Here is a 25337-nt window from a genome sequence, read left to right as displayed (position 1 = left end):
TTGGGATGGTGATGTCATTGCCCATTTCCCGCTCTTTTTCTTAGGGGGTGATAAATGGGACCCAAGTCAATGTGGTTGTTGATAGAAAGCCATGCTTCCAGGAATTCTCATGGGTGTCTCTGTTTAGCTTGTCCTAGGATGGATGTGTTGACCCAAAGTGGTGTCATTCCTCATCTGTACATAAAGATACTAGTGAGAGTGGGTCATGTCTTTTTGTTGCTAGTTGATGCTCATGTATCCTGGTGGCTAGTTTTCTGCCTGTTTGTCCAACGTAGTGTTTGTTACAGTTCTTGCACGGTATTTTGTAAATGACATTAGTTTTGCTTGTTGTCTATATAGAGCCTTTCAAGTTCATTAGCTGCTGTTTTAGCATGTTGGTGGGTTTGTGGGCTACCATGATGCCAAGAGGTCTGAGCAGTCTGGCAGTCATTTCAGAGATGTCTTTGATGTAGGGGAGAGTGACCAGGGTTTCTGGACACATTTTGTCTGCTTGTTTGGGTTTGTTGCTGAGAAATTGGCGGACAGTGTTCATTGGGTCCCCGTTCTTTTTGAATCCATTGCATTGGTGATTTTCCTGTGCTGTGCATACTTCCTACGAAAGAACTATGAACAGTGGAGGAAAACCATCTATGCAGTGTATTAAAAAAGAATAGGTACCCAATGAACACTGTCTGCTGATTTCTCAACAACAAACCCAAACAAGCAGACAAAATGTGTCCAGAAACCCTGGTCACTCTCCTCTACATCAAAGACATCTCTGAAATGACTGCCAGACTGCTCAGACCTCTTGGCATCATGGTAGCCCACAAACCCACCAACATGCTAAAACAGCAGCTAATGAACTTGAAAGGCTCTATACAGACAACAAGCAAAACTAATGTCATTTACAAAATACCGTGCAAGAACTGTAACAAACACTACGTTGGACAAACAGGCAGAAAACTAGCCACCAGGATACATGAGCATCAACTAGCCGCAAAAAGACATGACCCACTCTCACTAGTATCTTTACGTACAGATGAGGAAGGACACCACTTCGATTGGGTCAACACATCCATCCTAGGACAAGCCAAATAGAGACACGCATGAGAATTCCTAGAAGCATGGCATTCCAACTAGAACTCTCTCAACAAACACATTGACTTGGATCCCATTTATCACCCCTGAGAAAAAGAACAGGAAATGACATTACCACAGGAAATGCCATCACCAACCCAAGGACACCTAAACACAAAAAAAAAGCGGGCCAAACCTCTAGTACTTCACCAGAGGCTCACTGATGAAACACCTGAAAACAAACCTTCCAGCGCAGCAAGCAAACTTACATCCAGAGCTCTTTTATAATAAAAAAACTGAACATATTGAACATGGGACCACGACTTTTCACTTTATACATTAATGATCTAGATGAAGGAATTGTGGACATTCTGGCTAAGTTTGCAGACAATACAAAGATAGGTAGAGGAACAGGTAGCATTGAGGAGGCAGGGAGACTGCAGAAGGATTTGGACAGGTTAGGAGAGCGACCAAAGAAGTGGCTGATGGAGTACAATGTGAGGAAGTGTGACGTCATGCACTTTGGTAGGAAGTACAGAGGCATGGACTATTTTCTGAATGGGGAGAAATCTGGAGTACAAAGAGACTTGGGAGTTCCAGTTCAGGATTCTCAAGATAAACTTGCAGGCCGAGTCAATAGGTAGGAAGGCAAATGCAATGATGGCATTCATGTTGAAAGGACTTGAATATAAAAGCAGGGAAGTACTTCTGAGGCTCTATAACACTCTGCTCAGACTACATTTAGAGTATTTTGCACAAGTTTGGGCCTCATCTCTCAGGAAGTACGTACTGACCCTGGAGCATGTTCAGAGGAGATTCACGAAAATAGTCGCAGGAATGAAAGCTTAACATGGTAGGCTTATGCGGAAAGTCAGGAGGCATGGGATAGAGGGAAATTTGGCCAATTGGATAGAAAACTGGCTAACCGGTCGAAGGCAGAGAGTGGTGGTAGATGGTAAGTATTCAACCTGGAGCCCAGTTACAAGTGGAGTTCCGCAGGGATCAGTTCTGGGTCCTCTGCTGTTTGTAATTTTTATTAATGACTTCGATGAGGGAGTCGAAGGGTGGGTCAGTAAATTTGCAGATGATACAAAGATAGGTGGAGTTGTGGACAGTGAGGAGGGCTGTTGTCGGCTGCAGAGGGACTTAGATATGATGCAGAGCTGGGCTGAGGAGTGGCAGATAGAGTTCAACCCTGCCAAGTGTGAGGCTGTCCATTTTGGAAGAACAAATAAGAATGCGGAATACAGGGTTAATGGTAGGGTTCTTAGTCAGGTGGAGGAACAGAGGGATCTTGGGGTCTATGTACATAGATCTTTGAAGGTTGCCACTCAGGTGGATAGAGTTTGTAAGAAGGCCTATGGAGTATTATCGTTCATTAGCAGAGGGATTGAATTCAAGAGTCGTGAAGTGATGTTGCAGCTGTACAGGACTTTGGTTAGGCCACATTTGGAGTACTGTGTGCAGTTCTGGTCGCCTCACTTTAGGAAAGATGTGGAAGCTTTGGAGAGGGTGCAGAGAAGATTTACCAGGATGTTGCCTGGAATGGAGAGTAGGTCGTACGAGGATAGGTTGAGAGTTCTCGGCCTTTTCTCGTTGGAACGGCGAAGGATGAGGGGTGACTTGATAGAGGTTTAGAAGATGATCAGAGGAATAGATAGAGTAGACAGTCAGAAACTTTTTCCCCCGAGTACAACAGTGTGTTACAAGGGGACATAAATTTAAGGTGAAAGGTGGAAGGTACAGGGGAGATGTCAGGGGTGGGTTCTTTACCCAGAGAGTGGTGGGGGCATGGAATGCGCTGCCCGTGGGAGTGGTAGAGTCAGAATCATTGGCGACCTTTAAGCGGCATTTGGATAGGTACATGGATGGGTGCTTAATCTAGGTTAGAAGTTCAGCACAACATCGTGGGCCGAAGGGCCTGTTCGGTGCTGTATTGTTCTATGTTCTATGAGGAATGTTTGAGGACTCTGGGTTTATACTCAATGGAGTTTAGAAGGATGAGAGGGAATCTAATTGAAACATATGGAATATTGAATGGCCTGGACAGAGTTGAGAAGATGTTTCCATTAGTACGAGAGACTAAGATCAGAGGGCAAGCCCTTAGAGTTAAGGGAAGACGTCTTAGAATGGATATAAGGAGAAACATCTGCATCCAGAGTGTGGTGAATCTATGGAATTCATTGCCACAGAATGCTATGGAGATCAAGTCATTGAGTAAATTTAAGACTGAGATAGATAGATTACAGTATCAAGAGGATCAAGGGTTAGGGGAGAAAGCAGGAGAATAGGGTTGAGAAACTTATCAGCCATGATTGAACGGCGGAACAGACTGGACAAGCTGAATGGCCTAATTTCTGCTCCCATGTCTTACGGCCTAATTGATCTGCAAATTCTTTTTAACTCACTACTTCTTCTCTTCCTGGAGAGTTAAGCTCCAGTTTTATTTAGGTTCAAATGCCAACTCTCTACGTGTGATCACAGAATGCATCACCATTAAAAATTGGAAAACAATACACCCACCACCTAGGTAGAATTTAGACTTTTATACAAAATTCCATTCCTTCACCCAGTTTTTAATTTTGGGCATGTCTTTAAACATTAATGCTGAGAGCGCAGCCCAGAAAGTATGAAGTGGAAAGTACAGGAAAGCATAACAATTCACCACAAGAGACTAGAGCAGTGACAGCAAAAGTTCAGAGCCAGTCAACTCAAATTAAACACTTAAAAGAATAACAAGGGTTTCAAACTACTGAGAAAAATCATTTAAATGCTATCTTGCAACAGAAATAGACTAAATTGTTCCTGAATAATAGTTCACATGGCTGGTCTTAAATATGAAAGCCTCTAGTGGGTCAATCTGAACTCCTCTTTGCATCACTGTCCACAATTGATAACTAGAGATTTTTTATTGACAAATAATTGTAAAGTATTTTAAACAGGTTTTCAGATATTCATCTCTGGGGACAAATTGACTTTACCCCTGACCTTCTTGTCCAGAGGTAGAGACACCACCACAAGACTCCGTACAAATTATTATATGGTCAGTTAAATAATTCAAAAGTCAGTCATGGTGTGTAAACTCTTCAAATTACTTTCTCTACTTCACTATGAAGACAATTTCGCACTAGGTATAGTTCTTTAGGTGGTAAATTAGGGTGACCTAGTGTTAAGTGCCAATCTTCCAATTAACCCTAAAGAACGAGTTCTAACAAATCAATTCATGGTGAGAAGAATCCCAGAAATTGCAGATCAGTAAGCAACAGGAATGTGTATTATTCCAAATTTATCCCAAAATGTTATGCACACTGGGACGTGAAACTGTCAAGACTAAAGCTGCTAAATTTTTGCAACCTGGAGGGACAAGATCAAAGGCAGCAAATAAAGTCAGCCCTCAGAATTCAAAATACAGAGATGGCAAGTGAATTCACCAAAATGCCCTGAAAAATTCAAACAAATACAATCAAGGAGGAACTATGCCGACATCATACACTGATTCTTTACCACACTTGCGGCTGATACATTCATAAGTAAGCCAATCAGCACAAGAAACTAACAGTCTGCAGGGGGGATGTGCAGCGAGCCGATAGGAAAGTCATAGCAATAAGGGGATCACCAGTGGAGTTCTGAGCTGCTACTGGCAGCCTTGTCCTTCCAATTTTAACGGGGATACAATCTACCACTGGGGCAAGGCGAGGGGCTGTCTGTCATTTCAGGAATGTGACCATCAGGTGAGCTGAGGATGAAGGAGAGTATGAGTGGTGGATGGGGAAGGAGGCTGCAAGAGAGGTGGCAGGGATAGCTTAGAAAATAAGAGGGTTGAGGGGAAGGAGGAGAATGCATGAGGGGTAGGGGAGGAGCTGGCTACAAGGGGTCTGGAGGGAGGAGGCTGCAATGGGGGAAATGAAATAGATGCTGAAAGAGGGGTAAGGGAACAAATGGATGCTGCAGGGTGTGGAGGAAGAGAGAGGCTACAAGGGGGATTGGGAGACAGGGAGGCTGCAAAGTAGAAAGAACAGTTTTAAACACGTCACTGATTTTCCTGAATATATTTTGAGTAAGTTATTATGAACACACAAGCTGCTAGCATTAGGTGTCTTCCCAGATCAGTTGTAAGCTTGTTGAAGTCCCTTTTCTCCAGATGGTATGTTATGTTGTCTCTAATTTTTCTTCTGTGCAGATCTCCAAGGTTTGAGCATGGTCATGGGCTTCCAAAAGTAAACGTGTCAGTATGCTAATCACAGCATGTGGACACTTTGAGTAGCTTAAGGGAGTACGACGGTAACATAGATTCCAACAAATCCTCTCCAGGAATCTTCCATAATTAGTAAAGCTGACTTTGGACGAGATCTCAGCTCACACATTTTGATGAGAGGAGTTGCAAAGAGAGATGGAGGAATGGGTGTTGCTCTTCAAAGTATCCTTTGCTTAATAATTCAAAATAGAGTCAGAGATGTACAGCAGAGAAACAGACCCCCTGGTCCGACTTGTCCATGCCGACCAGATATCCCAACTCCAATCTAGTCGCACCTGCCAGCACCCGGCCAATATCCCTCCAAACCCTTCCTATTTATATAGCCATCCAAATGTCTTTTAGAATATTGCCATTGTACTAGCCTCCACCACTTCCTCTGGCAGCTCATTCCATTCATGCACCACCCTCTGTGAAAAAGTTGCCCCTTAGGTCTCTTTTATACCTTTCCCCTCACACCCTAAACCTATGCCTTTTAGTTCTGGACTCCCCCACCCCAGGGAAAAGACTTTGTCTAAATACATTTATATGGGTTCACATACTTTTTAAAAATAATACTTGGTCATTTCTCTTCATAACACTTGAAAATCAATGATGGCTTCCTATTTACTGTAAGTGATTCTCAAAATATAATATTCATATTGTTATGTAAACCACCAACCCAACAGATTTCCTAACTACAAATTCAAAACCTATCCATGTCACTTCATTTGACTCATTTTATTGAATCATGCATAAATCAGATAATACAAAATGAAAATTTAGTCTCAACTTGGGATAATCAAGAAGGTAGATTTCAATCAAATTAAAAGGATCTGGTTCAAGTCTCATCTGCTCTAGACGTGTGTAACAATATTTCAAAGATCAAAGAAAATTTACAGCCCAGGAACATGCCCTTCGGCCCTCCAAGCTTGAGCCGATCCAAATGTACTGTCTAAACCTGTGGGTCAATTCCAAAGCATTTGTATTCCTCTACTCCCCACTTATTCATGCACTTATCCAGACGCATCTTAAATGAATCTACCATGCCTGCCTCTACCACCTCTGCTGGCAACGCGTTCCAAATGCTCACCACCCTCTGTGTGAAGTACTTGCCACTTGTAACCTCCTTAAACTTTCCACCTCTCACCTTGAAAGCATGACCTCTCGTTATTGAGTCCTTCAGCATGGGAAAAAGCTCATCTCTATCCACCCTGTCTATACCCTTCATGAATTTATAAACCCCAATCAGGTCCCCCTTCAATCGCCTTTTTTCTAATGAAAATAAACTTAACCTACTCAACCTCTCTTCATAGCTAGCACCTTCCATACCAGGCAACATCCTCTTAAGCCTTCTCTGCACCCTCTCCAAAGCATCCACATCCTTTTGGTAACGTGGTAACCAGAACTGTACACAATATTCTAAATGCGGCCGAACCAATGTCTTGTACAATGTTAACATGACTTGCCAGCTGTTATAACTCAATACCCTGTCCAACGAAGGCAAGCATACTATAATGCCTTCTTGACCACACTATCCACTTGTGCAGCAACCTTCAGGATACAATGGACCTGCACTCTCAGATCTCTCTGTCCATCAACTTTTCCCCAAAGGCTTTTCCGTTCATTGTATAATTTGCTCTAGAATTAGTCTTACCTAAATGCATCACCTCAGTGAATAAGATTGAAATCCATCTGCCACTTTGCCACCCAACTCTCCAGTCTATCTATATCCTCCTGTATTCCCTGACAGTCCCTTAAGCTTTCTGCTACTCCACCAATCTTCGTGTCATCTACAAACTTGCTGATCATACCAACAGTGCCCTCTTCCAGATCATTTATGTATATTACAAACAACAGTGGGCCCCAACACTGACCCCTGCAGAATATCACTGGTCACCTTTCTCCACTTCGAGAAACTATCTTCAACTACTACTCTGTCTCCTGTTGCTCAACTAGGTCTTTATCCACCTAGCTAGAACATCCTGCACACCAGGTGACTTCACTTTCTCCATTAGTCTACCATGGGGGACCTTATCAAACGCCTTACTAAAGTCCACGTATATGACTTCAACAGCCCTTCCTTTATCTATTAACTTGGTCACTTCCTCGAAGAACTCTATTAAGTTGGGAAGGCATGATCTCCCCCGCACAAAACCATGTTGCCTATCACTGGTAAGAACTTTCTTTTCTAAATATAAATAGATCCTATCCCTCAGTACCTTCTCTAGCAACTTTCCCACCACCGACATCAGGCTCACTGGTCTGTAGTTACCCAAATATCACTACCCTTCTTGTACAGGGGAACAACATGAGCAACCCTCCAGTCCTCCAGCACCTCACCTGTATTTAAGGATGTCACAAAGATATCTGTCAGAGCTCCAGCTATTTCCTCTCTCGCCTCCCTCAGCAACCTGGGATAGATCCCATCCGGTCCGAGGGATTTGTTCACCTTAATAACCTCTAGCCTACCCAATACATCTTCCCTACTTATGTCAACATGGTCCAGACTAATCAAACTTCTATCTCTAATCTTAACATTCATCATGTTCCTCTCCTCTGTGAACACTGATGCAAAGTAATTATTCAGAATCTCACCCGTTCTCAGGTTTGACACACAGCCTTTCTTCATTATCCGTTAGTGGACCAATCCTATCTCTAGTTACCCGCTTGCTTCTTGTATAAGAATAAAATGCTTTGGGATTCTCCTTAATTCTACTAGCTATAGCTATTTCATGACCCTTTTTAGCCCACTTGATTCCTTGTTTAAGACTTGTCCTACTCTTCCGATATTCTTCCAGGGCCCGTTCTGTTCTTAGCTGCCTAGACCTTGTGTATGCTTCCCTTTTCCTCTTGGCTAGTTGTACAATTTCTCTTGTCATCCATGGTTCATGAATCTTGCCCTTTCTATCCTTTGCATTCAACGGGACATGTCTATCCTGCACGATCTTTAACCTATCTTTGAAAGCCTCCCACATCTCAAATGTGGACTTCCCTTCAAATAGCTGTGCCTAATCCACATTTCTGAGCCAACTGGCCTTGGCCCAGTTTAGTACTCTTCCCTTAGGACCACTATTTTCTTTATCTACAAGTATTCTAAAACTTACAGAATTGTGGTCACTGTTCCCAAAGAAATCCCCCACCGCAACTTCTACCACCTGTCCTGGCTCATTCCCCAGTAACAGGTCCAATATGGCCCCTTCCCTCGTCAGACTATTGACACATATTGGTCTAGAAAACTCTCCTGGACGCTTCTTACAAATTCTACCCCATCCAGACCTCTGATGCTAAGTATATCTCAGTCAATGTTGGGAAAATTAAAATCTCCCATCACCACTACCCTATTGCCTCTACATCTTTCCATAATCTGTTTACCCTTTGTTCTTCCATCTCACACTCACTGTTGGGAGACCTGTAATACAGCCCCAACAGTGTGACTGCACTCTTATTTCTCCTTTTCTCCTCTCCACCCATAATGCCTCACTACCCAAGACCTCCATAGTGTACTCCTTTAGCACAGCCATGATATCGTCCTTGACCAGCAATGCAACTCCCCCCCCCCCCACTCCTTACTTCCCTCCCTGCCCTGTCTGAAGTGTCTGTATCCTGGAACATTTAATTGCCAATCATGCCCTTCCTTCAACCAAGTCTCTGTGATTGCAACATCATACTCCCAGGCATCAATCCAACCCCTAAGTTCATCTGCCTTACACACTTTTCTCCTTGCATTAAAATAGATGCATTTCATATCTCTGAACTGATGAGAAAAATATCTACCGAAATTATGATTTCACTAAATAATCAGCTACAATTCAGAACATGATCGCTAATAAGTTCTTTTCATATCAAGTGAAAAGCTTGGTACGGAATGATACACAAATCTACAACTCCCAGATTTCTCAGTTAAAACATAGGAGGAATGTCTCAACCAATTTGACTTTGTTAAACAGTAAATGGACACTGAGGGACGTGCTCCATTCAAGTAAGTTGAATATCTATATTCTCCTTTGAGAAACATGTCTAAATGACTTTAGAAAACAATCAAAAACACCAAAACAAGTAGAAATAGGAGAACACAAGGATAGATATGGCCGGTTTATTATTAGTTCAAGTTATACGCTAAATAGTTTAGATTAGATTATTTACAATGTGGAAACAGGCCCTTCGGCCCAACAAGTCCACACCGACCCGCCGAAGCGCAACCCACCCAGATCCATTCCCCTACACCTAACACTGCGGGCAATTTAGCATGGCCAATTCACCTAACCTGCACATTTTTGGATTGTGGGAGGAAACCAGAGCACCCGGAGAAAACCCACGCAGACACAGGGAGAATGTGCAAATTCCACACAGTCAGTCGCCTGAGGCGGGAATTGAACATGGGCTCTGGCGCTGTGAGGCAGCAGTGCTAACCACTGTGCCCCCAGTTGGGAGAATCAGGAAAGGAAATACAAAATTACACTTCTAAAAACAAAAACTGAACAGTGAATCATGTTTGTGAAAATATGGAATTTAATTAGTGCATGGCTTGTATTTCCATGTTTGTGTTCTGTCAATAAAGGCATGAATCATTGCAAAGGGCAGAGAAGTTAAACTGGAGTTTGGCTACAGTACCCAACTTTATAGGAAAAAAGGATTCTATTCTGTAAAATGAAACAAAAACAAAATCGCAACCTCTCAAATGAAATTCTCTAAAATATCCAACATTCAAAATTAACCAGATTTAAACTACAGCCTGTCAAGAACACAAACGTAGAATTGTTGAATCCCTACAGAGTGGAAGCAGGCCATTTGGCCCTTTGAACAGATTCTCCAAAGAGCACCCCATTCAGACCCATCCCCCTACCCTATCTTGTGAACCTGCATCTTCCACGGCTAATCCACCTAATCTGAACATCCCTGGACACAATGGACAATTAAGCATGGCCAATCCATCAAATCTGCACATCTTTGGACTGTGGAAGGAAACCAGAGTACCCAGAGGAAAACGTGCAAACTCCACACAGACAGTCGTCTAAGGGTAAAATCAACCAGGGTCCCTAGTGCTGTGAGGTAGCCGGACTAAGCACTGAACCACCATGCCACTCCTATTCCAAGTGTGGAAAATGCATATGCTGCACTGGCAATGCGATGAGTGCCCATGGGATAGTGGATAAACACATTAAAGAGCATGGAACTTGGCCACTTTGATTAGAAAGTACTAATTTTATTCCTCATTCAAGCAAATCTCAATAAGCTGAATGGCTGCTAAAATTGGCCTTCACTCTTAAAATTCTAACACTGCAAGAGACAGCATCTTCATTGAAGGAAAGAAAATTCAGGAAAAACAAAATTACAATTAATCCATTGCTCAAAAAGCCTAAAATACACTCACCAAATTCTCTACGTCAGTACGGGCCAAGACATATGTTCTCACGTTCGGGTTCTGATGCAACAAAGTGTACAGCAGAAGAGTGGCCTGATCAGATTTCTGCTGTTCGTACAGTGCTGTATACAAACTGTTGAAATTTATCTGGAAGCAGTAGGAGTTTGGTGATTGAATGGCAGTATTATCTGAAATTAAGGATTACAAGTAAATAAAATATCTGGCAAAATGTAACTTCAACTGTATTTTTGACTTGCAATTTCAAATTTGTATTAGTCTAAATGAAAAACTGACATATCACTATCAGGAGAAAGCACTGCAGATGGTGGAGATCAGAGTCAAAAAGTATGCTACTGGAAAAGGACAACTGGTCAGACAGCATCAAAGGAGCAGGAGAGTTGACGTTTCAATCATTAGCTCTTCATCAGGAATATCATTATTACCTGAGCAATCATTAATTGTGCATTTGTTTTATAAACAGTGTGGGGAAGAGATGTTGTGGATCAGGAAGGGAATGATTAAACAGGTTTCACATCTCATACAATTGCGTTGGAAGGTGTCAAGTGAAAGCATCTAAAAGTAGGGATGTTATAAAAGAGAACAAAGCTCTAGTAGAAGCTTCAATGTCACTAAGGAGCAAGAAGAGGGAGCTGGTGCTGGATGGAAAACAACTAGACAAATAAAAAAGGTAGTTAGGATAGAAAAGGAGAAAAATGCAAGCAACTTCTGGAACTTATATATTTCCTTTTTACTTCAAGACTGATGAATCTACTGTGTATCTTTGTCTTTTTTACTATTAATTTCAAATCTGCTGTATTTTTGCAGACAATTCAACACGTTGATATCTTTTTTGCTTGGCCTATACTTACTCCATCTCTATTTTTTCCAACAATATTTAAGTGCCAATTTGCCCTTCATTTATGAAGAGAACACACCTAAAAATATCAAGAACATGTCTTTTATCTTCTTAAATGTTGAATAAGCTGTTAACAACTAGCATTATGCTTTTATGTTAGAGTTTAACCAAACAATATTTTCTTCACAAATCCAGAAATGGACTAATTTTCAAGTGCAGTAAACAGAATCCAGTGTTCAGTCAGAACAATTTACACAGTGTGGTGGTACAAAACCAAAATATAAACAGGAGAAACTCAATAGATCTGGCACCATCTAAGGGGAGAAAACAGTTAAAATCTGGTGGCTCTTGATCAGAACTGCTGTCTTTGTTTGTTTCTTCAGATGCTTGGCAGCAAATTAGTCATCCACACTGAATACAGCGGCTGCTGACTTATATGTTTGCCTACCCTCTTACATTCACTCACCCCAAATAAAGGACTGAGACAGAGGTTCTGCCATGGTCATATTGAATGGTGAAGCAGGCTCAAAGGACCAAATAGCCTACTCCAGTTCCTAGCTTCAAAGTTTCTATGTTACAAATGACATAAAACCAGTATAAGAACCAAATGCCTACCAGACTGCTCCTCGGATGCTGCCTGAACTGCTGTGCTCTTCCAGCACTACTAATCCAGAATCTGGTTTCCAGCATCTGCAGTTATTGTTTTTACCTATCAGAATTAGTGAGTTGATTCTAGGGCCCACAACACTCTAGTAAGGAAGAAAGCAAACAAGGTCAGCAACCAACTTAGTGAGGCTCTGCACTGTTCTCATTGGGTGTGTGGGGTGCAGGGGAAATATTACTCTTACTGCACTACTATAGAATCTTAAATCTGATGTGATCCAATTACTCAGTCAAACAATTTATAGAAAACCAAATATCTGCAGATGCTGGAAATCAGAAGCAAACTCTGAAGGGTCACAGGACCCAGAACATTGGCTTTTCTTTCTCCACAGATGCTACCTGGCCTGCTGAGTTTTTCCAAAAATTTACAGGTTGCTGATGCAATGAGTACATTTGACAGATAGCAAGCAAGCAGTTAAATATCTTTTTTTTTTAAAAAAAGTTTTCAGGCTTAAACAAACCTTGTGTATTTCTGAAAGACATTATCGACTGTCTATATGGATTTGGTTTTTCTGGTCTGTTGCTCAAATTAGATAAAACAAGGAGAAGCAGAAGACTTCGATTAGCCAGTGGAGATGACAGATCCCCTTGCTGGCTTGTCTTATTCCCAACTCCTCCCAAGGTAAGTACTGTCCAGAGGCCAGCTGTTGAAAAGAAAAAAGAAAGATGAGTGCATTCTCAGAGCTTCGTAACTCTATCACTTTGAAGACACACATTTTGGTTCGCAGTTAATAAAAAGCAATTCACCATTTTGATGATTGACTGACTGTGCTGGAAAACGTAACAAATGTTTTTTGTAGTTAACCTGTAGTTATAGAATAGGTCAAGATCATGGCAAAGACACATTACCGTTACAATAAATTCAGGATGACAGTTTCCATGTCCTTTTTTGGGACAGTATTTTGATCGACAATTTTTTAAAATTCACTCATGGGATGTGGGCATTGCTGGTTTGCCATTATTCCCAGTCCGTAGAAGCCCTTGAGGTGGTGTTGAGATGCCTTCTTGAACCACTGTAGTCCACATGCTGTACCTTGATCCACAATGACCTTAGGGAGGTAATTCCAGGACTTTGACCCAGCAATAATAAAGGAACAGCAAGTGATGGTGTTGTCCTTGTCCCTTCTAGATGAAAGTGCTCAAGGATTTGGAAGCTACTGTTGAAAGATCTTTAGCGAATTTCTGCAGTTTTTAGATCAGAGTGGTGCTGGAAAAGCACAGCAGGTCAGGCACCATCCGAGGAGCAGGAAAACCGATGTTTCAGGCAAAAGCCCTTCCTGCTCCTCGGATGCTGCGCTTTTCCAGCACCACTCTGATCTAAACTCTGGTTTCCAGCATCTGCAGTCCTCACTTGTGCCTAGTGAGTTTCTGCAGTTTATCTTGTGGATAGTACACATTGTTGCTACTTAGCATCAATGGTGGAGAGAGTGGATGCTTGAGGGTGTAGTGCCAATAAAGCAGGCTGCTTTGTCTTGTATGGTTTCAAGCTTCTTGAGTGTTGTTGGAACTGCACTCATCCAGGCAAGTGGGGAGTATTCCTGACTTGTACTTTGTAGATGGTGGATAGGCTCTGGGGAGTCAGGTGGTGAATTACACACCGCAGTATTCCTAGCCTCTGACTTGCTCTTGTAGCCAGTGTTTGTGTGGTGAATCCAGTTGAGTTTCTGATCAATCATAACCCCAGAGATGTTGATAGGGAGGGATTCAGTGATAGCAACACCACAATGTCAAAGTAAGTACATGGTCTCTTATTGGAAACAGGAATAGCCTGTCACTTGTGTGACCCAAGTATTACTTGCCAGTTGTCAGTCCAAGCCTGGATACTGTCCAGATCTTGCTGCATTTGAACATGTACTACTCCAGTATCTGAGGTGTCACGAATGGTGCTGAACATTGTTCAGTCATTAGTAAACATCCCCACTTCTGACCTTATGATGGAAAGAAGCAACTAAAGATGGTTGGGCCTACCCCAGGACACTATTCGGAGGAACTCCTCAAATGCCCTGCAGGTAAGATGACTGATCTCCAAGAAACACGACCATCTTTATTTGTTTCAGATATGACTCCAGCTAGTGGAGAGTTTGCTCCAAATACACTCTGATTCTAGTTTTACTAGGGCTCCTTGAATGTAGCCGTGATGTCGAGGGCTGTCACTCTCCCCTCATCTCTGGAATTCAGCTCTTTTGTCCATGTTTGAACCAAGGCTGCAATGAGGTAAGGGGCTGAATGGCTCTGGTAAAATTCATACTGGGTCACCATGAGCAAGTTACTGCTGAACAGGTGGTGCCTGATGACACTTCCCATCACTTTATTGATGATCAAGAGTGAACTGATGGGCTGGGTTGGATTTGTCCAGCTTTTAGTGCCAAGGTTGATCCCCTGGCTTGATAATGGTTGAGTGGCCATGAAGTTACAGATTGTGCTGGAGTACAATTCTGCTGCTGTTGATGGCCCACAGTGCCTCATGGATGTAGAGTCTTGAATTGCTAGATCCATTCAAAGACTGTCCCACTTAGCACAGTGATAATGCTACACAACAGGCTGGACGATATTCTTAATGTGAAGGTGTCTCCACAAGTTGGTCACTCTTACAGATACTGTCATGGACAGATGAAGCTACAACCGGCAAATTGGTAATGATGAGGTCAAGTATTTCTTCAAGCTAACTGTAGTGTCTTTAGCACTTCCCACAATCGCAAGTGGGAAGTTGACAAAAAGCTAGCTTATCATATTCTTTTTATTGGTGAAAAATAATCCACACCATTAAGAATATATTCACCAAAAGAGAGATAACACTAAAATTGTTATAATCAGTCCTAAGTCTGGACAAATTCATGCTGATTTGCGAGCAACTGCAGTGAATCGCAAGAACACGCTTTTCCTGATTATTGCAGGAGATCTGCGAAAGGTCAGCATACCAGAAAGCGTACGAACAATAATAAACTATTTACAAGACCAGAAGATATACAAGCATAATTAAGCCTTGAGGCTGCTCCACCATTCAGAGCTGATGTTTCCCAATCCCATTCACCTACCTTCTCCCCATAACCTTGGTCCCCTTACTAATCAAGAAACTATCTATCCTTCTCTTAAAGACAATGACTTTGCCTCTACAGCCTTCTGCAGCAGTACGTCCCACAGATCACCACCTCCTGGCTGAAGAAATTCATCCTCATCTTATTCTCAAGGATTTTCCATTTGCTCGGATACTGTCCACTCAGGTCCTACTATTTCTTAGCAGTGTCCATTCTGTCCAGGCCTTTCAGATTTCCAAAGATTTTCCCTGTTTAGAAAAACGTCTACACCTCTATTCTTCCTACTAAACTGCATACTTTCCCACATTAGGCAAAGTGGCAGATGGAAAACAATGTTCTGGCCTGTCCATTACTTCTACTGTCATCCTATCTGTCCCTCCATGTATTTTTGTCTCATCTGCAAACTTAGCAACGATACCTCCACTTGCTTCATCCTAACCGTTCATATGTAGGTCTGGAAGGTTGATCACTGGAAGGTTCATTTCCAGATGTTTCGTCACCCTACTGGGTAACATCTTCAGTGGGCGTCCAGGCAAAGCACTGCTGATAACGCCTGCTTTCTATGTTTGGAATTCTTTGGGTTGGTGTCATCATTTCCTGTGGTGATGTCATTTCTTGTTCTTTTTCTCAGGGGGTGGTAGATGGGGTCTAACTCAATGTATTTGTTGATTGTGTTTGTTGATATCGAGCTCTTAGAGTTTGACCCCATCTACCACCCCCTGAGAAAAAGAACAGGAAATGACACCACCAACCCAAAGAAACACAAGCATACAAGTCGAAAGCAGAAATTATCAGCAGTGCTTCGCCCAGAGGCCCGCTGAAGATATTACCTAGTAGGATGACTAAACGTCTGGAAATGAACCTCCCAGTTCAGTAAGCAATTTACATCCAGAACCTCAACCTGAGCTACAAATCTTCTCAAAACTCGTGAACAGTTGTGCCCCTACATGCAGAACTACACTAGTCGCTGGCTGCCATCCTAACACGGAATGTTTAATCCTTATTCTCTACCTTCTGCTAGTCAGCCAATTCTTTATCCATGCCATACCTTGCCCCTAACACCATGGGCTCTATTTAGCAGTTTCAGCGTTAACACCTTGTCAAAGGCCTTCTTGAAATCCAAATAGATTAAGTCCACTAGCTCTCCTTTGCCTAACTTGCTCATTACCTCCTTAAAGAATTCTAACATTTGTCAGGCATGACTTACCCTCGACAAAGCCATACTATCTCAACCCTATTTTACCATGCATTTCCAAGTATTCCATAATTTCATTCTTAACATTGCAATCTAAAATTGTATCAACGACCAAGGTCAAGCTAACCAATTTATAATTTCCCATATTCTGCCTTCCTCCTTTCTTAAAAAGGGATATTGCATTAGCAATTTTCCAGTCCTCTGGGAACCTCCCTGACTCATGATTCCAGAAAGATCACCATCAAAGCCTCCATGATCTCAGTTATCCCCTTCAGGGCCTGGGGTCTTGGCCATCTGGTCCAGATGATTTGTCCAGCTTCAGATCTTTCAGCTTCCCCAGCACCTTCTCTTTAGTGGTGGCCTCTTCCACCTGACTCCCCAAGTATCCATCCATTGTGCTCAGGAGTTAATCTACCACAATAAACTCACAGCAAAAGTTGTCACCCATACTCACAATGCAGACAAAGCAATTTTCCTCCAAATATGCTAGATAATCAGAGGTCCTAGCTAGAAAACCATAATTTATGATCACATTTAAGGACCTTCATTCATCCAACAAGCTGGTTGCAGTAAAACAAGCCAGCATTCCAACCAGAACTCCAAGGGTTCCAGTGAAATTCTGAATACCCAAGGTAGATTACTGCAAGGACAAGAATTTAGAGGAAACTGAAATAAGTAACAAAATCTTAGAGCAGAGAAGGACGATAAACAGTGTCAGAATAGGTCCTGTTAAAAAGCAGGAAAACATTACAGTTGTGATTGGATTTAGTAAACAATACTTGTAGAGCTTTTTGACTACACAAATACATACTGACAAGGTACAGAGTATGGTGTTGGTGTTTCCTTTGGAAACAGGAATTAATAACCAAGTAGACAAATAATAAATGTGAACTGGAAAATGTTATTCACATGTCCACAACCAGTTCTAGACTGGACCAAGCTCCACCCCTCCAGGTCAAAGGGGTAGTACGTATATAACACGCCTTCCCTTTTATTTTCAAATTCCCATTTACATATTTGCAACAATTATGATTATAACATGAGCATTGCAGCTAACATGGATACATAATTTGAAATATGAAAACAAAAAAGGAAAATAAAATGACCTTTGTTTAATTTACATTGACAGGATCAGTCTCTCGGGGGATAACAATACCTAGTAGACTGTCTCAACTTTTCTAATGTAGTCTCCCAGGCTTCAGGAAGTTCTAGTTGTCCTGCAGATACATCCCTCTCTGGCTGTTGTTGCCCTATGACACTGCTGTTATCTCCATCCTGGGTATGACCAACCCTGGTTCGGAGACACATGACTCATTCGAGCCAAAGGTCCCATCTGGATTGCCTTATACTCCCCTCCACTGGTGAGTTGTGGTGATCAGCCAGTCCGCATATTTGCTCCAGACCAGTTCATCCCTGTTCTATACCATAAAACAATGCTCCTGTTTGAGTCACCACCATTACTGGAATCCATTCTACCCCCAGATATATAATTCCAAGCCAACACAGTCTCTTCTCTTTGGAATACACTTGGTCTCTAGCTTCCTGCCCTTCTGGATTATGGTCTACCATTGGTCCCTTCTGCTTGCAATTAATAGTTGAACATTAAGGACTCCACTGAACGCTGGGTTGTTGCATGCAATATGTTCCATACATGCTGAAGAACACGTTGATTCACCATCCAAGCAACCACTCCCCTTATGAAGCCTTTAAAGCCTGCTTTATGGTCTGAGTAAATCTCTCCAACTGGCCATTGCTTGCAGGGTGATTAAGAGACTATCAAGAATCAGAGTCATCCAGTGCAGAAAGGGCCCTTGGGCTCATCGAGTATGCACAGATAAAAACTACACTAATCCAAATTGCCTGCACTTGTCCCATTTCTTTGAATGTTATGATATTTCAAGTGCACATCCGAATATTTTTTAAAGGGTTGTAAGGTTTCTGGCCTCCACTACCTTATTCGGCAATGCATTCCAGATTCCACCATCCTCCGAGTAAAAACACTTTCTCAAATTCCTTCAGACTCTCCTGCCCTCACCTTAAGTCTATGCCTCCTCACGAATGACCCCTCAACTAAGGAGAACAGCTGCTCCCTACACACCCTGCCCATTTGCCTCATTTTAATGCAACCCTATTATGTCCTCCCTGAGCCTTCTCTGCACTAAAGGAATCAATCCAAGCCTATTTAGTCTCTACTTATAGCTTAACTACTCCATCCCAGGCAGTTCCTGATGAAGGGCTTTTGCCCAAAATGTCAATTTTCCTGCTACTTGGATGCTGCCTTACTTTGTGCTTTTCCAGCACTACTCTAATCTTGACATCTAGTCAACCTCTTCTGTGCCCCCCCCTCGAGTGCTATGACATCGTTCCTGTAGTGAGGTGACCAGAACTGCACGCAGTACTCCAGCTGTGGCTTAACCAATACTCTGTAGAATTTCAATGTTACCTCTTTGCTCTTATACTCTATGTCACGACTGATGATAGAAACATCCCTCTTGCTGTCTTAACTATTCTATTCACGTGCTCCACTGCCTTCAGGGATCCTTAAATAATTACTTCTGTTCTTTTAAGCTACCCAATACCCTGCCATTCATTAAATACTCTCATCTTGTTTCTTCTTCCAAAGTGCATCACCTCACATAATCATGGTCATAGAGTCATATCTGATCTATAGCTCCCCGATTTCTCCTCACAACCTTTCCTAAACAAAGGTACAAAATTAGCCACCCTCCAGTCATCAGGCACCTCACCTATAGTTATAAATTATCAGAGTTAAAAACTACCAGCCACTCCTCAGCCCATCTGAGCAACCCATCTATATCTTCCTAGAACCTACAACCATTGTCTTCACTATTAACCACTCCTATCAATCTTGGTGTCATCTACAAACTCGCTTAACATTTCCCTCACATTTTCATTGATATCATTTATGTATGTAACGAACATAAGGGCCCCAGTACTAATCCTAGTGGCAGACCTGTGGACACCAGCCTCTCTCACTCAGACCACCTTCTACCAGTACACTTTGTGTCCTATTACTAAACCAGTTTCTGATACATCTTGTCAAGTTTCCATGAATTTTACATGCTTTAACCTTCTCAGTCTCCCATAAGGTTCCTTTTCAAAAGCTTTGCTAAAATCCATATAAACCACATCAACTGAACTTCCCTCATCCACACACTTGATTACATCTTCAAAAAATTCTGACAACTTTGTTAGGCATAACCTCCCTTTGGCGAAGCCATACTAATGATTATTCCCGATTTACCCATGCTTTTCCAAATGAATATTAATTCTAGATTAGATTAGATTACTTACAGTGTGGAAACAGGCCCTTCGGCCCAACAAGTCCACACCGCCCCGCCAAAGCGCAACCCACCCATACCCCTACATCTACCCCTTACCTAACACTACAGGCAATTTAGGATGGCCAATTCACCTGACCTGCACATCTTTGGATTGTGGGAGGAAACCGGAGCACCCGGAGGAAACCCACGCAGACACGGGGAGAATGTGCAAACTCCACACAGAGAGTCGCCTGAGGTAGGAGAATTTTCTCCTACCATTGATGTAAGACTCACCAGTCTAATTTCCTGGTTCATCTCTACTACCTTTTGTTAAAAGTAGAATCACATTACCCATCCTCCAGTCCTCCAGCTCTTCTCCCATGGCCAGACAGGAATTAAAATTTGAGTCAGAGCCCTGCCTCTGCCTCGCCTCCCAGAGCAATGCGGGAAGCAATTCATCCAGACCAGAGCATTTGTCCATTTTAAGCCTGTCAGAGCCTCCAATACCTCCCCATTTCCTACGCAAAACTGTGCAAGTTCCTCAGTCTTTTTTCCTGAATTCTGTACCGACTTTCTCCTTTTCCAGAGTGAAAACCGAAGAGAAGTATTCATTCAGCACCCTGCCAATATCTTGCGGCTTCACACATATTGCCCCCTTGGTCCCTAACGGGCCCTAGTCTTTCCCTAGTTAACCTCTTCCCTTTAATGAATTCATAAAATATTTTAGGATTCTCCCTAAGCCTGTTTGCAACTCCTTTCCATGCCTCCCTCTTTTGCTCTAATTTTTTTCTTAAAGTTCCTTCTTGCACTTCCTAATTTTTCAAATGCTCCTCTTCAGAGAATCTGATAAATCAAAATATCGCCCACATAACGGTGAACCCTTGGAAACCCACTTAATGTTTGATCCATGGCCCTGTGGACACAGCCAGCACTGACCTGATGCTACAAGAAAGTCGTTTTCACCAGAACAGTCCCATAGGTCATTATCAGCAGCAGCAGCTGAAACTCCTTCACGACCTCCCAACTTGTACATAAGACTGTGACAGATCCATTTTTGAAAATTTCTTTCCCCCGGCCAGTCCAGTGAATAGGTCTTCGACAAATGGAAGGGGGTATTGATTCACACAGAGCTTGGTTGACTGCAATCTTAAAATCACTACAAATCCTCACCACTGCAGCTGTTTTTAAGACTAGAACGATGGGAGTAGCCATTCATTGGTGGTTACACTCAGATTCACAAGCCATTCTAGTTCCACCATCCTAGTTGGACCTAACCTTTAGGCCAAATGACGTATGGAAACAGATGTGCCTTCAGATTTCGAGAACCAGTGACTGGATTCAACTGTAATTTCTACTTATTTCATTTCCTCCCAGGTTCCTTTGAAGACATCCTTGTACTTGTCCAAGATCTCTTGCAAACTCATGTTTGAGTTCGGCAGTATATCAACCGTGCCACAGTTTAACCTTAAGTTTTGTAACAAAGAGCAGCCTAATAATGCAGGGTATTTGTGTTTTACATTTCCCTTCAGTAGCACCACTTGTTCATGTGCGTAAATCTGCAGTATAATCTTGGCAGACCTCAAATGGTAGTGCCCTCAACTTCTCCCTATAGACGGATTCGAGAATTAGGGACACCACTGCGCCTGCATTCACTTCTATTTTTACTGTCTACCCTTCAACTTTGGGAAGAACCCAGAAACAGTTTAATCCAGTACCGGCATATGTTTAACCAAAATTCTGCTGACTTGCTTCTTCCATAGACCCAGTTGACACCTTGTCTACTCTCTGGCAGGCAGTATGTTCCTTATTCACTGGACAGGCAGGGGCAAAGAAATTTTCAAAAATGGATCTGTCACAAGCTTACCTTAATTTCACAAAATCTAGTCCACTGCATTTGCTACTCATAACATGCTCTCCTCTACATTGGGGAAACAAAGCATAGACTAGATGATCGCTTCGCAGAACATCTGCGTTCAACCCTTATAGGAGACCCTTAGCTTCCAGTTGCTTGTCACTTTAACACACCACCCTGTTTCCTGGCCAAAATCACTGTCTCAGTACAAGCTGGAAGAACAACACCTCATTTTCCACCTGGGGACCCTGTAGCCCTCCTGAATCACTATTGAGTTCAATAATGTTAGGGCTTGAACTCTCCTATGCCAGAACTCCTTACCTTACACACCAGGAGAAAAGTGAGGACTGCAGATGCTGGAGATCAGAGCTGAAAATGTGTTGCTGGAAAAGCGCAGCAGGTCAGGCAGCATCCGAGGAACAGGAGAATCGACGTTTCGGGCATCAGACCTTTTCAGGAATGAGGAAAGTGTGTCCAGCAGGCTAAGATAAAAGATAGGGAGGAGGGACTTGGGGGAGGGGCGTTGGGAATGCGATAGGTGGAAGGAGGTCAAGGTGAGGGTGATAGGCTGGAGTGGGGTGGGGGCGGAGAGGTCAGGAAGAAGATTGCAGGTTAGGAAGGCGGTGCTGAGTTCGAGGGATTTGACTGAGACAAGGTGGGGGGAGGGGAAATGAGGAAACTGGAGAAATCTGAGTTCATCCCTTGGGGTTGGAGGGTTCCCAGGCGGAAGATGAGGCGCTCTTCCTCACTTTACCAACACTTTCCACCCCGACCTCAAATTCACCTGGACCGTGTCAGACTCCTACCTCCCCTTCCTAGACCTTTCCATTTCCATCTCGGGTGACTGAACCGACACGGACATTTATTATAAACGAACCGACTCCCACAGCTACCTAGACTACACCTCCTCCCACCCTGCCCCCTGTAAAAACGCCATCCCATATTCCCAATTCCTTAGTCTCCGCCGCATCTGCTCCCAGGAGGACCAGTTCCAAAACCGTACCACCCAGATGGCCTCCTTCTTCAAGGACCGCAATTTCCCCCCAGACGCAGTTGACGATGCCCTTCACCGCATCTCTTCCACTTCCCGCTCCTCCGCCCTTGAGCCCCGCCCCTCCAACCGCCACCAGGACAGAACCCCACTGGTCCTCACCTACCACCCCACCAACCTCCATGTCCAACGTGTCATCCGCTGTCATTCCCGCCACCTCCAAAAGGACCCCACCACCAGGGACATATTTCCCTCCCCTCCCCTATCCGCGTTCCGAAAAGACCACTCCCTCGTAAGGTCCACACCCCCCACCAACCCAACCTCCACTCCCGGCACCTTCCCCTGCAACCACAAGAAATGCAAAACGTGCGCCCACACCTCCCCCCTTACCTCCCTCCAAGGCCCCAAGGGATACTTCCATATCCGCCACAAATTCACCTGCACCTCCACACACATCATCTATTGCATCCGCTGCAAACGATGTGGCCTCCTCTATATTGGGGAGACAGGCCGCCTACTTGCGGAACGTTTCAAAGAACACCTCTGGGACACCCGGACCAACCAACCCAACCACCCCGTAGCCCAACACTTCAACTCCCCCTCCCACTCCACCAAGGACATGCAGGTCCTTGGACTCCTCCATCGCCAGACCATGGCAACACGACGGTTGGAGGAAGAGCGCCTCATCTTCCGCCTAGGAACCCTCCAACCACAAGGGATGAACTTGGATTTCTCCAGTTTCCTCATTTCCCCTCCCCCCACCTTGTCTCAGTCAAATCCCTCGAACTCAGCACCGCCTTCCTAACCTGCAATCTTCTTCCTGACCTCTCCGCCCCCACCCCACTCCGGCCTATCACCCTCACCTTAACCTCCTTCCACCTATCGCATTCCCAACGCCTCTCCCCCAAGTCCCTCCTCCCTACCTTTTATCTTAGCCTGCTGGACATACTTTCCTCATTCCTGAAGGAGGGCTGATGCCCGAAACGTCGATTCTCCTGTTCCTTGGATGCTGCCTGACCTGCTGCGCTTTTCCAGCAACACATTTTCATCTTACACACCAGGCCTTGTTATCACAGTATGCCACTACACATTACCTATTGCTAGTTACTAACAGTCTCCATTAAGAACTCTTCACCTTCCTAGCCAGATCATTAACACCTGCAGTTGCCTTCCAAGATATGGACTACTCTAATTTTAAGCTAAATTACTAGTCTGTCACAGCTGCTGGGTGAAAACCCAGAAACTCACTTCCTAAGAGCATTGCTGGTATACATACACAATGAGACAGGTGGCTCAAAAAGATGGCTCCTCATCACAGTCTGAAAGACAATTAAAAATGAGTAACAAATGCAGGTCTTGCCAACAATGCCCACATCCCATATAGGAATTTTAAAATTTTTACTTTTCTAATTGTACACATGTAGGAGATTTAGAAACATAGGAAGCTGCTCAGATTACCACTATAAGAAAACATCATTTTAGTTAATCAATAAAATGCCAGCTAACTAACCATCACAGATTGTCCTTTTAACCTCTGTATAGCATAGTTAAGTTCTTCCTGGTATAAAAAAATTGCATCATTGCTCACATTTCAATTTCAAAATTTCAGGTAAGAAAATCTAATAAATAACTCATTTTGTGATTCCAAATATTTGATCAACATGGAATTGATCTTGGATATTATGTTAAGATTCTTTTAGCATCTAAACTGAATTTAAATGTTGTAATTGTACCAGAATCCACTACTTCCTCTGGCAGCTCATTCCATACATGTATCACCCTCTGTGTGAAAAAGTTGACTCTCAGATTCTATTTAAATTTTTCCCCTCTCACCTTAAACCTGTGCCCTCTGGTTTTGGACTTCCCCACTACTGGGAAAAGACTTTGTCTATTTACTCTATCCAAGCCTCTATAATATTATAAGCCTCTATAAGGCCACCCCTCAGTTCCAGGGAAAATAACCCCAGTCTATTCAGCCTCTCCTTATACCTCAAACCATCTGATCCTGGAAACATCTCTGTAAATCTTTTCTGAACCCTTTCAAGTTTCACAACATCCTTCCTATTGCAAGGAGACAAGAATTGCACACATTATTCCAATAGTGGCCTAACCAATGTTCTGTACAGCTGCAATATGACCTCCCAATTCGCATACTCAATGCATTGACTAATAAAGGCAAGCATACCAAATGCCTTCTTCACTACCCACTTCTTTGGACTTGATTAGCACTGCAGCCTCACTGCGCCAGGGTCCCAGGCTCAATTCCAGCTTTGGGCGACTGTGTGTAGAGTTTGTACATTCTCCCCATGTCTGCGTGGGTTTCCTCCTGGTGTTCCGGTTTCTTTCCACAGTCCAAAGATGTGGAGGTCAGGTGAATTGGCCATGCTAAATTGTTCATAGTATTAGGTACATTAGTCAGACGGAAATGGGTCTGGGTGGGTTACTCTTCAGAGGGTCGGTGTGGACTTGTTGGGCCAAAGGGCCTGTTTCCACACAGTAGGGAATCTAATCTAATCTACCCTGTCTACTTTCAACTCCAAGGTCTCTTTGTTCAACAACCATTAAGCATAAAGGTCCTGTCCTGATTTGCCTTTCCAAAATGCAGCACCTCATATTTATCAAAATTAAACCTCATTTGCCACTCCTTGGCCCATCCGATCAAGGTCCCGCTGTAATCGGAGGTAACCTTCTTTGCTGTCCACTACATCTCCAATTTTAGTGTCATCTGCAAACTTACTACCTATACCTCCTCTGTTCAAATCCAAATCATTTATATAAATGACAAAAAGTAGTGGACCCAGCACCGATC

The 25337-nt window shown here is 43.2% G+C and overlaps 1 protein-coding gene across 14 annotated transcripts in view; it reads right to left on the bottom strand.

The window, feature by feature from the left end:
- The window catches only part of dym (dymeclin), a 559079-nt gene that overhangs the window by 349723 nt on the left and 184019 nt on the right, over positions 1-25337 (bottom strand). For all 14 annotated transcript variants that reach the window (XM_072574579.1, XM_072574628.1, XM_072574595.1 and 11 more), the window contains 2 exons: positions 12633-12815; positions 10662-10840 (listed from right to left, as the gene is read on the bottom strand). In XM_072574579.1, the coding sequence (XP_072430680.1) occupies positions 10662-10840; positions 12633-12815 (362 nt within the window). The remainder of the gene's footprint in view (positions 1-10661; positions 10841-12632; positions 12816-25337) is intronic.

This window comes from Chiloscyllium punctatum, chromosome 1 (assembly GCF_047496795.1).
Source record: "Chiloscyllium punctatum isolate Juve2018m chromosome 1, sChiPun1.3, whole genome shotgun sequence".
In the NCBI taxonomy this organism is placed as follows: Eukaryota; Metazoa; Chordata; class Chondrichthyes; order Orectolobiformes; family Hemiscylliidae; genus Chiloscyllium; species Chiloscyllium punctatum.
Note: the sequence above shows the minus strand (reverse complement) of the source record. Positions and strands in the feature narration are given on the sequence as shown.